Source organism: Henckelia pumila, chromosome 3, assembly GCF_033568475.1.
Source record: "Henckelia pumila isolate YLH828 chromosome 3, ASM3356847v2, whole genome shotgun sequence".
In the NCBI taxonomy this organism is placed as follows: Eukaryota; Viridiplantae; Streptophyta; class Magnoliopsida; order Lamiales; family Gesneriaceae; genus Henckelia; species Henckelia pumila.
The window spans coordinates 39,813,893-39,826,326 of NC_133122.1; the positions used below are offsets into that span (position 1 = coordinate 39,813,893).

Below are 12,434 nucleotides of genomic sequence, written 5' to 3' on the forward strand. Positions count from 1 at the left end.
CCGAGTGCTTAAACAGTGTGTTAAAGGGAGCTCGTAGACTGCCTATATCTGCAATAGTACACTTGACCCTTCTGAGATGTGTCCAATACTTCATTGAACGTGTGACAAAAGGTCAACGTATGGTTCAAGAAAATCAATTGTGGTCGGATTATGCACGGCGAAAGTATGAGGAATGGGCAAAGAAATCTAGTGAACATCGTGTTGTTAAATATGATGTACGATCACAAACTGCTCAGGTTGCGACCGGAGGAAGGCCAAGTCGCGGCCAACACATGCAAGTGGTGAGAATATCAACAACAGATTGTTCATGTGGTAAATGGACAATTTTCGGCATCTCGTGTTCTCATGCTATTTGCACCGCTAAATGGCACTCGTTAGATCCCACGACACTTGTGCAGCCATGGTACAATATATCGGAGTACCTCGCAACGTATGAAGGAAGATTTGAACCTCTTGTAGATGAAAGATATTGGGATCGTCCTACCTTTGAGTTGCAACACAACCCAGTTAGACGTGAAAGAAGAAGAGCAGGTAGGGATACAACGACTCGACTAAGAAACGAGATGGACATGCCGGTAGCGAGAGAGAGACAACAACGAAGAACTAACAGGTATAAACTTTGAAAATTTAATTTGTTCCTAAAAATATGTCTTGTAATATATTTTAATTTGTATATGTCTATTTTTTTTTTTCAGGAGCATCAGATGAACGTGGACAATTGATTGCTTGACGAAAAATGTATAACAAATAAATGTTTGTTGGTAGCATATGCGTTTTTACAATTGTGTCATATAATGTATGCATTGAATAAGATATGTATTTGATATTGGTTAAATGCATTGATCTATTACACTACTAGCATTTTTCTTCATATTTGTTTGAATCAACTTAATAAAGTATTTAAAATAATTGTGGTATAATAAAAAAAAAACTCATACGGAAAGAAAAAAAAAATCACATGCATAACTAATTATCAATTACTATAACACAAAAAAAAATATCATTATTGTTCATGACAATTGCAGTTATACAAATGACCACCGGTACCACAAGCAGGTGGTCTACGTCTACGTTGTCCTCTACGCACAACAGGAGCATCAACAATTTTTTCACTCCTCTCTTGTTGCTCATCTGAATAACTAGGGAATATTACAGGTGACGGAACGTTTTTTTCAGGAGCCAGAATATTGCGTTGACCAGTATTAAGCAGATCTGTAAAACTTTGGATATTTTCACAAAATGGAGTATGATAACCGGCATCAACATATGAACCAGATGGTCCTGCACCGTAAAATCCACCGAATGGTCCGGTATTGTACAACCCACTAGATGGCCCTGCGTTGTCGAACCCACCATATGGACCCGCGTTGTAGAACCCACCAGATGGACCCGCGTTGTAGAACTCACCAGATGGACGAGGAGGAACAAACCCTGATGATGACTGATGCGAATCAGAGGATGACACATTAAAATTTTGTGGAATATTACTGTGTCTGCCAATATCTAAATTCGGTTGATATGGCCTAAAACCAAGCCCAGTTACTGCAGGCGATATAAATCGTACAGTAATGCGATCATACCATGGAAAGTAATCATCATCGACTTCCCTAGATCTTCTGTAGCGTTCTCCTCGGGCAACATTACTCAATTTTCCATTCCAAAGAATAATTGCATCTTTATGATACTCTCTCCAATCTGTGTTGCGATGACCTGTTCTATTAACATTGTGTAGGTTATCGTTGTCAAGTGCAGGCCTAGGAATAGATTGTCGCATTTTGAACTGCCTCAAGACCCGATCAGGACGATGCATCTCCACAATATCAAAACAAATCAGAGGACAAACACATCTCCAGATTCTATTATCGTATGTACTAATGATCGCTTTAACATCAACATCTTTCTTGTTGTAAACTATCCAATTAAACTGCATAATAATAATAATAAAATCATTTTTAATTAATAAATATAAATTAATATAATTGTTGTAAAATTTCAATAATCCAATAACACACCTCGACATTAGTCATACGATCGAAGCAATCCCTTATAATTCTAACAGCGTGCGTTGGTGAATGAGTGTAACTAAACACATTTGACCACCTACAATAAAAAAAGATTATTAAAATTATTACAAAATGAATTTGTAATTTATAAAAAGCTAATATTTTTCAAATATTACCGTGCACCATAAGGAGCATATGAAATATCTTTCTCGAATTCATTTTGAGGCACAGTCAGAGATAATCCATTTATATCAGGATTAACAAATGTAATCCTGCTCCATGCCCATACCTGCCATCAGTAATAAATTAAATTATAAATTATTATAATGTGATATTAGATGAACTTAAAAATTTATACCTGTAGGATAAATAGAGGCCTGGATATTATAGCTTTTCTTATCCGTGTTACATTGCATAACTCACGATATAGGAATGCTAGAACTGCACTTCCCCAACTATAAGATCTGATGCGTTCAATATCCCGAAGTAGTTGCAAAAAAATCAATTTAACAGATCCTCCTTGATAATCTGGAACCATGATTCCTCCAATAATCATTAATGCTACACAACGAGTATATTTTACGACATCTATTTTTGGACTATTATCATCGATATGTGCAGCCATGCAATGCTCATATAAAGCGGTCATCGATAAGTGGCCACCTTTGAAATGCGACGTCAGTGGCGTAAATCCCAATAAATCCAAACATATATGCTGCAACTCTTCAACTTTGCGTGAAACATCTATACCAATTACAGGCTCACCATCAATAGATAGACCCCAAATAATGGAAATATCCTGTAAAGTGATGGTTGCTTCACCACATCTAAAATGAAAGGTATGTGTTTCACGTCGCCATCGTTCAACCAAAGCAGTAATTAAATGATTATCATATTGCCGAGATCCACACAACAAAACACCATAAAACCCCATATTATTTAAATATGCAATCACACAACTGTGCAGACCATGCTCATTAAATAACTGCCAAATCAAATTATCGGATCGTTTGACTCGAACTATGTCATCAATTGTTATTGTGGAAACTTCTGACGACATATGTGTGGCTTGTAAATATAGCACACTGGAATCTATTGGCTCTCGATTTGTTGTCATCCTGACAAATATACTAACAATTATATAATGCAAACCAATAAACACATATTATAAAATTACAAAATAACAAAACATAAAAATAAAATAAAATATAATATAATAAATTTTAATCTATGCATATAACAATATATGTCTATATATTGCACATTTTTAATATAATAACGATAACAATAAATTTTATATATATATATACGTATATTTCAATCTAATAATCTATATTATATAGTATATCAATAATAAGGTAATATCACATGCGTATATATCTAATATAATAACAATAACAAAAATAAAGTTTATATATATATTTTTTAGTATTTTAATATATATATATATATAATTCTATATTTATATATATTATAAGATTAAAATAATAATAATAACAACACTTAACGTAACATAACTATTTTTATTATTAATACATTTAATTTTTATTATATTAATATAATATAGTTAATTATAAAAAAGAAGAAATTTGAAATATATACTAAAACATATTATTAAAATAAACTAAAAAAATCAAAATAATGCTTAAAAAAATTCTGAAAAATAATTCATACCTTCAAATGGCTTTTTTTAGTACCTGCGACCAACAATTAAACATATTTCAATTATAGTAACTCAATTAAACCAAAACACCCAAATTAAAAAACCCTAATCTCGAATTTACCTTAATTTTGAAATAGAGCTCCAACCAACCAAAATATCTTCTTGCTAGTTTGAACAACGATCGGCGGTGATGGAAGATGTGAAAATGCTCCACCTGTGGTTGGACGATGTTTTCGATACGGCGAAGAAAACTCAAAAAATTGGTGTAAAAAAAAACCTCTCGTTGTAAGGATTCCGAAACTACTCTCGGATTTGTAATTGGTGGAACGATGATGGAGAAATCTAATGTTAAAGAAACAAAAATTGATAAGGAGAGAAGAAGTGCCGTAGACAATGGAGGATTTCAGAAAAAAAAAAAACTGATAATGTGGATGGGGGCAGTCGGTCCATTATCAATAATGGAGCGGATGCTGCGTCGTGGCGTGGGGGTGTGCGACGCCAGCAGCATTCGCTGCCACTAGGAGCAGATGCTGCCAGCGTCGTGGCGTGGGGGTGTGCGACGCCAGCAGCATTCGCTGCCACTAGGAGCAGATGCTGCCACATTGGCAGCATCCGCTCCTAGTGGCAGCGGATGCTGCTGGCGTCGCACACCCCCACGCCACGACGCAGCATCCGCTCCAAATGTTAGCGGACTCTGCCCACGTGTACTGAGTATCCGCTGTCAGATTTGGAGTTTTACGGTATTTGTAAAAAAATTTTAATTTTACATTATTTTTGACATTTATTATTTAATTTACGGTAAAAATAAAAAAACCCAAGATTACATATATAGCTCGGCCGGGCACCCATATTGGTTTTCTTATAAATTATAGTATATTGTTTGATTCGTAGATAAAGACGATGAATGACATATAAATTAAGTTAATATATACTGAAAAAAAGATCCAAAAGCTATAACAAAACATAACTTATACAACAAAATTCCAAATTTTAATACTTGTAGACAAAACATAAAACATTTGCACTATTTTCCCGGTACTTTTTGAAAAACTTTTTTTTCATGGAGTGAATGGTCTGTTGTGCTGCATAAGTAGCAATATTGAATACTGATTGATTAATATAATGATGTTTAAAAAAAATCATGTTCTGTGTAATTCTTTTTTCATCCTCTTCAAAAATTAGATTGTTTACTCGTAAAAGAGTAATAAAATCTGAGTAGGTATCATGTGAGACGATCTCACAGATTTATGTTAGTGAGACGAATTGACTTAATCTATATTTACAGTGAAAAGTAATATTGTTGACATAAAAAATAATATTAATTCACGGGTTGCTTCATTTCGGATACCCATCTCACAAAATTGATACGTGAGACCAATGGCAGAGCTAGAATTATCAATCTATCTGGGCTATAATTTTAAGCCCTTCAATGCTTTAATTTTTTGAATTAAGCTACCCGGGTTAATAACACATCAATCCAAATTTATTCAAAATTCATATATAAAAAATTTCAAAAAAAATTTGTGCCACCCGGGCTTTAATATACATAGCTCCGCCATTGCGTGAGACGATCGTATATGAGTTTGTGATAAAAGTCCATACTGATCATGAATTTTTTTTAAACGAGAGAGTAGGATTTTAAATAGCTGATGAAATATAGTGTTTTTAAAGTTCAAGTTTCTTATTATGGAATTTTTTTAAAATAAAAATAAAGGCAACAAACTATGCCCATATGTAATAAAAGTATAAAACAACGACAATAAGAGTAATAAAAATTCAATACATACATGATAGAAATGTCAAAAAAAGCGTTAACTCGCTCACTTGATGCAGGTAAATAAACTTAAATAGGAAAGATACATGAGTGTGATATGTCATATGAGTGATGGTGCCTCATCCAAATGCTAACCGATTAAAAAGTCTTAACATTACTTTTACATTAAAAAAAAAAAAAAAATTGTTAGCAAACAAGAGAAAAAGGGCCTAACCTAGACCAGCCCACTGCCTACATGTTAGTGTCATTAGATCAAAGTTTGGTGGGTTGGGTCTCACTACAAGGTTATGGGCCTGGCCAGCCATGCCTTGAATGGGCCGCACCGTTGCTTGACCTGTTAATAGGCTGTTATACATGCCTTAAATGGGCCTCACCGTGGCCAGCCATGCCTTAACTCTAAAGTTGAGCATGATCTTGAGCGTGTTGCTTTGAATCAACTTTTGTCTCGGGTAGAAAGTTCTTATCATCTGTGCATCTTGGTTAATTGATGTAGTTTTGTATGACTTTTTTAAGTGCTTTTTTAAAATAGTTTTTGTAACCAAACGCAACACTTTTAAGAAAATTGATTTTATTTTTAAAAAAATGTTTTTAACCTCCAACTTCTCTAACCAAAAGGCCTCTAAGTCTATAACACTAGTTTTGACTTTTGAGTCGTGTTCAAACTTGAATTATTTCGTTTTCATGATTTAATAGATGTTAGTAAATCTTATATGTTACATAAGTTGTCATAGTTTTAGAATATTAGAAAAATACTCTTTGTGAATAAGCACGTAATTTGTGTGACTGTGTGTATAGGTAAAAAAATATATAAAATTTCAAAATCAGTTAAAATAAAAAATTATGTAGATATTTTTCATAGGGGAGTGTTATTTACACTCCACTTTTTGTTAATCACACTCCATTTATTACTTTTTACTACATGGTTGATTATATTACCCTTTAATCAATTTTAGTAAATTCTTTAATAGTCTCATTAATTCCTAAAATGAGTTTTGTAAGCTTTAACAACTCAATATATTTTAATTTGTAGTTATATATATGTCAATATTTTTAAATACGGAATGCAAACAAATTTTTAAAAACTTTTAAAAGGGTTTGACTCCGAAAGGGACCCAATTTCACATAAATCAAAAGTACATTGACTCATGCACAAATTTTTAAAAACTTATTGATTAAAACAACAGTTCATTGTTATGTTATATTTATAATTTTCGAAAACAATAATATTTTATTCTTATATTTTTCATACTTTATTTCATAATAATTTATATTGTAATTTTAAAATTCAAACTTTAATTTAATCACAATATCTTATGAAATTTTGAATTGTTAATATATTTGTATAAGAAACATTATCCTAAACAAAAATAAAATTTTACAGTACTATGCTCTTAAAATTTAGTGTTAATTTATATGAAATGACTAGAGCTCAACAATATCTTTACAGATAGTATTATGCGTTTTAAAAAATTATTCTAAAATAATAAAATATCTTCCTATTTTTAATCTTAATTTTTAATATATGTAAATTTACATTTTATCCCAAACACTTTAACATAATCTTGGTAAATAAAAATTTTGTAACACACCAGTTTTATGTATTTTATATTAAAAAAAATTGAATAACATTTTGTATATATATACTACAAAATATTGACATATAATATGAATAAATTGATATTTAAGATTAAGAAATATCTTTTTTTATTTTGTAATTTATTTGCATACGAGGAAAACAATGACATATTTTGTATATATCAAAATCTTACTAGTTAATAAATAAAATGATTGAATTTGAATTTTTTTAAGGTAAATAGAGATTTTATTATGTGAGGAAATAATTAATTAGGGTAATCTTGTCTATTAGAGAATTATATAAATAAAGTAGAGTGTTATTACCATTTTTTGAAGTGTAAATAACACTCTTCTTTTTCATAAGATTTTTTTATAACAATAATGTGCTGATAAATTTACGATAATAGATTTTTTGATATCAAATGTTAAATATCAGGATAAATTTAAGGCTAAATAAAATCCTCCATTACCATAACACAAAAAGAGTCTCAAATTTGATAATATTATAATATATATTATAATAATAAAATAAAATCAAAATCCATGCGAGTAAAGGTAAACCAGTGAGTGGGCTAAGAATTTTCCATTCGTGCACAAAATCAATCAAAATCTTACTCTTACAAACATAAAAGCATAAATAAAAACCATATATTTTGAGTGAACGACAATAATGGCCTTCCAAATCCGGACTCGTTCAAACTACAGATCCGCCGTTGATTCGAATGATTTGCCCGTTAACCCACGCGCCACCGTCACTCACCAGAAACCCGACCAACGGCGCCACGTCCGTCGGCTCGCCCAATCGACCCATGGGACAAGCGTCCACCAACCTCTGGACCAGTTCTTCGCTCTTACCAGCAAAGAAAAGATCCGAAGCAACCGGCCCAGGAGCCACGCAGTTCACCGTGATCCCAGTCCCCTTCAATTCCTTCGCCGCAATCTTCGTCATCGTCTCCACGGCGGCTTTTGAGGCGGCGTACGCCGCGTACCCTGGTAGCAGTGAGCCCACGAGCGAACTCGTGATCAACACTATCCTCCCCCCGCCGCCGCGGGCCAGCCGCTTCGACGCCTCGCGGCAACAGAGGAACGAACCTTTGGTGTTGACGTTGAATGTCGTTTCCCAGACTTCGACGGTCGTATTGGCTATGGTTGGGAATGTTGAATCTAAGGTTCCGGCGCAGTTCACCATGATGTGAGTCGGTGTGCCGAATTCTTTCTCTGCTCGATCGAAGAGGTGGTGGACGTCCGCTTCGATGGATACGTCGGCTTTGACTGCGACGGCGACTGTCGACGAAGGAGATTTGGAGTTGAACTCTGCGGCTAAGAGATCCGCCTGGGTTGAGCTGGTAACGTAGTTGATGACGACCTTAGCCCCAAGGGATCGGAGGTGCGTCACGATTGCGCGTCCGATTCCTCGTGAAGCGCCGGTTACTATTGCTACTCGGCCGTTGAGTGGCGGAACATCGGCGGCGGCGTTTGTTGCCATGGCCAATCGTGCCGTCTAGGTGCTTGTTGAAAAGTTTAACGCGATGTCATGTATTTTTATACTTGGGTGGGTGATGTCACGCAATTCGTCAGCCAAAACTTGACGTAATGTGGTACGCAGGGTAGGGTAGGTACGCCGACGTGTAACCATGATTGGTTAAAATTAATGGAGTCCATGTAGGTTTCATTGATTTAAATCAATCAAAATTCGCCACACCTTGTGGGTGACATCGACTTAACCGGTACGCGGAAGGGAAAGAATTTATGTCTTTATTATTATTTTATTTTATTTATTATTATTCATTATTTACTACTTATAATAATAATTTATTCTATTTTTCATATTTAATAATTGATAATTATAATGTGGTCGTGAAAATTTATTTGATAACCAATGTAATAGTTTGTTAGAATTTTCTAAATTGATAAACATGATTATTTTATAATTATTATTATTGTACTATATTATTTAATAATAATTGGAATTATAACGTTGTCTCCCTTACATTTTTTCTATCTGATATTCATCTTTCTTATATATTATAATTTTTATATTTAATAAGGAAGATGAGTGTCAAAAATATAAAATATTAGAGGGTTCAGTGCAAACAACGGTTTTGTCTATGCTACCCCCATTCAAGTAGTGCTCGAATGGGATCCAACGGCCCATGTTTTTTGGGATTTGATATGATCTCATTTCAAATGAGATTATATTAAATTCTAAAAAACATGGGTCCTTAGATGCAGTACATGGACACTGCTCATGTGCTAGCATAGACAAAGCCGCAAACAACTCCTATTTTTATAAGTGGCTTTTTTCCAAATAAGCGCCGTCAATTTGGGTTGAGCTCATCGGATCGTCCGTTTCGCTACACAATTTAAGTGTGTTAGTTGAGATTTTCACAACCTATTTAAAGACGGACTTAAATGAGTAAGCCCACGCGGGTCGCAAGTTGGGGCAGTCCAAGGTATGCTTCAGTTGGCTCGCTATCTTGGAAGGAAGATCAATTTTTTTTTTTGTACATTATGGATTTACGGTAATATAAGTATTTTTAGTGAAAATTATGATTTTTTTTGTAGTGACCCGCACGGATCACCTACAAACTAGCAGTCTAAGCATGCAAATAGCTTAATATAAAATAACAAGAATAATTCAAACTTAAACAGAGTTTATTGTGCGAAAACTAAAATCTCATAATTACAAGAAAATCGACAGGATACAACCGGTAAAACCAAATCAAATGCTACTTGCATCTAGCCCTGCCTCGATCAACTCGCCTCGTCCAGCTTCAGACCTGCCTCGTGGAATGGGGTGTCCAAAAATATAACCAGGACGTGAGTGACTAATGCTCAGTACGTAAATATGAGTAAACATACATATATGATGCATGCAAGTGTGATGACTGGGTAACTGATCATCTAACAAGTCATGCTCAGACTAGGCACCCTCAGTGTATTACCTAGCCGGGAGTCAAACCACGGGTTACATCCACACTCGTCTAGATCACCGTAGTATCAAACTCCGCACACGCGGTAACTCCCGGTGTCAGACAATATATACAAGTGTAGAGTTGAGCGACTCTACTATCATGGATATCTCCAAGGAAACATGCTCAATGTGTGTGTGCACATGACATATGAATATAAAAGCAGTAAAACATATATCATGTCACGTAAATGCAACATATAAGCATGTGTACTCGCTGGATATCTCAGTTAGTACTTACGTACCTCTAGTAGTAGATCAAGTCTATCTGAGTCTAGGTTCCAAGCCTACAGTCAAATGTATATCGTATCACTAATCATGCTCTACAAGCATTAACTAAGCTAACATATACTCCTATAAATTAAATAGGATTCTTGGATCATACTTTCATCCGTCGTTAGCCCGCTGATGTCGAAACCCTAGTTTATACTCTCAACTGGATGTTATTAGTCTAGTATCTCACTTATACAGTCAGGCCCTCAATATACTACTGATCAAAGAAGGAAACTCGGAATTTGTGATCTAAATTATCACCCGAGGACCCTTCTTTATAACCCCAATCTCGGCTGAGATTGAAAGCTCCGATCTCTGCATGCCTGACACATCAACGGATGCCGGAGATCAGAAGCTCCAATCGGAGTTCGGACGTTCCGATCTCTGCATGCATGACATACACATAGAGCTGTCATTAAACAAAGACAAGGAAAAAAATGTCTAGCCTCAATCAAATAATCTATCATAATATTAACTAAACAGTCCCCGAAAACTGCGCCAAAAACTTGACTGCTTATTTCGGTATTTACTAGCAAATGCACTAGGTCAAGTAATAGTAAAATGGACAGAGAGTCCAAGTATCGATCCCACAGGGACTGTTGTCAATGCTCAAGATTTAATTATTTTACCGAATCTAGGCAAAATCATAAAGAGCAATTTGATTTAAATAAAACAAGAATTTAAAATAAAAACTGCTTCAGAAATAAGAATTAAAATAGTTGAAAAGAAAATTTAATTAAAACAAGACAACCAAGACACACGCAGATACCGAACAAATCATGTAATATGTAGTCGATTCAGGACTCAGATTTAATCTTAAATTACGGGAATTCTTCTATCTTGTTCAAAGGTCTATTTCTAGAACAATCAAACCTATTCAAATATTGACGGATTAATCTTTCGTAATTCTAATCAAATTTGAATGCATTAAATATTTGTGAAAATTCAGTTTTCACCTAAACCGCACACTGAAATCGAATTCTATTTCTAGTCGATTTTACCATGCGTTAATTATTAGAGTGATCGAAATAAATTTCTCCTCTGTCGACTTGGAATCGACTAACATGCAAGCAAACAGTTAATAATGTTATTCACAAGACAAATATGAAGCTAACAATCAATAAAATGAAATCAAGTCTGAAAAATCCCAAACAAACATCCAAGTTTTCTACATAAATTTGTCCGGCCCAATCACGCCGTCTTGGTTAAAAAAAAACTACTCAATACTTGAAAACAATAATTCAAAAATAAAAATAAGAAGAAAAGAAAAGAGAAATATTCTCTCTCAAGCCTTGTAGCCGCCTCCCTTGTGTTGTTTGCGTTCTGAAACAATTTGGAACCCTTCAAAATATGATATCTCTTCTATTTATATGCCCGGATCCATAAATAATAGATTTTCCTACGCCACAAGGATTTTTCGGACACTCAAAATCCCGAACTCGTGCCCACGCCTGAAACAATTCTCGCGCGTGCGCAAGCCTTCAAAACAGCTTCCTGGACCTTCTCTCGCTCGCGCATCCTCAAAACATTGCTGCTGGAATTTTCTTGCTCGATTGCTCCTCTCCTTTGCGCGTTAGCGCATCACCATGCGCTATTCTCCCTTACCTTGCGTGTTTGCGCTTCTTCTTGAGTTTTAGAACATTTTTACTCAATGTAGTGGAAACGTTTAGAGCAATAACACTAAATGTAGTGATAACGTTTAGTGCAAACTTTCTCTTTAGCGCTTCAATTTTTTTTTTCTTCTCTTTTCTTTTCTCTTGCCTTCAAAACTCTTTTAATTTTCATTTTTCCTACAAATAAAACCCGGAGAATGAAAGACACATGAATGCAATAAAACAAATAAAAACACACCAAACAATATGAATGCACACAAAATAAACATAAAAATATCACGAATTAATGCATACAAAATGCACTTATCACCCACCTAGGCCCACCTTTAGTCGGGTTGAAAAAATTTCAACACAACCCTCTTAAATCATGCTGCGGGGCGGGCCGACCCGATGAGCCTAACCCAAATTTACGGCTCTACATACACATGTCAATCTTCATGGATTAGTCATCGGTACACATCATCGAAAGCTCTGATCCCGTTTTCGGACCTTCCGATCACGATCGGAAGCTCCGTTCCTATGATCGAACGTTCCGATCTACCTTGTTTTCGAAGTCCGTCAT

At 34.7% G+C, this 12,434-nt stretch overlaps 1 protein-coding gene across 1 annotated transcript; it reads right to left on the reverse strand.

Moving 5' to 3' along the window:
- Positions 1-7,583: 7,583 nt before the first annotated feature.
- LOC140892031 (NADPH-dependent aldehyde reductase-like protein, chloroplastic) lies at positions 7,584-8,543 on the reverse strand. Its single transcript, XM_073300761.1, has one exon. It carries the CDS (start codon positions 8,499-8,501, stop codon positions 7,710-7,712), a length of 792 nt encoding a protein of 263 aa, XP_073156862.1. The 5' UTR covers positions 8,502-8,543; the 3' UTR covers positions 7,584-7,709.
- Between the last annotated feature and the right edge of the window lie 3,891 nt (positions 8,544-12,434).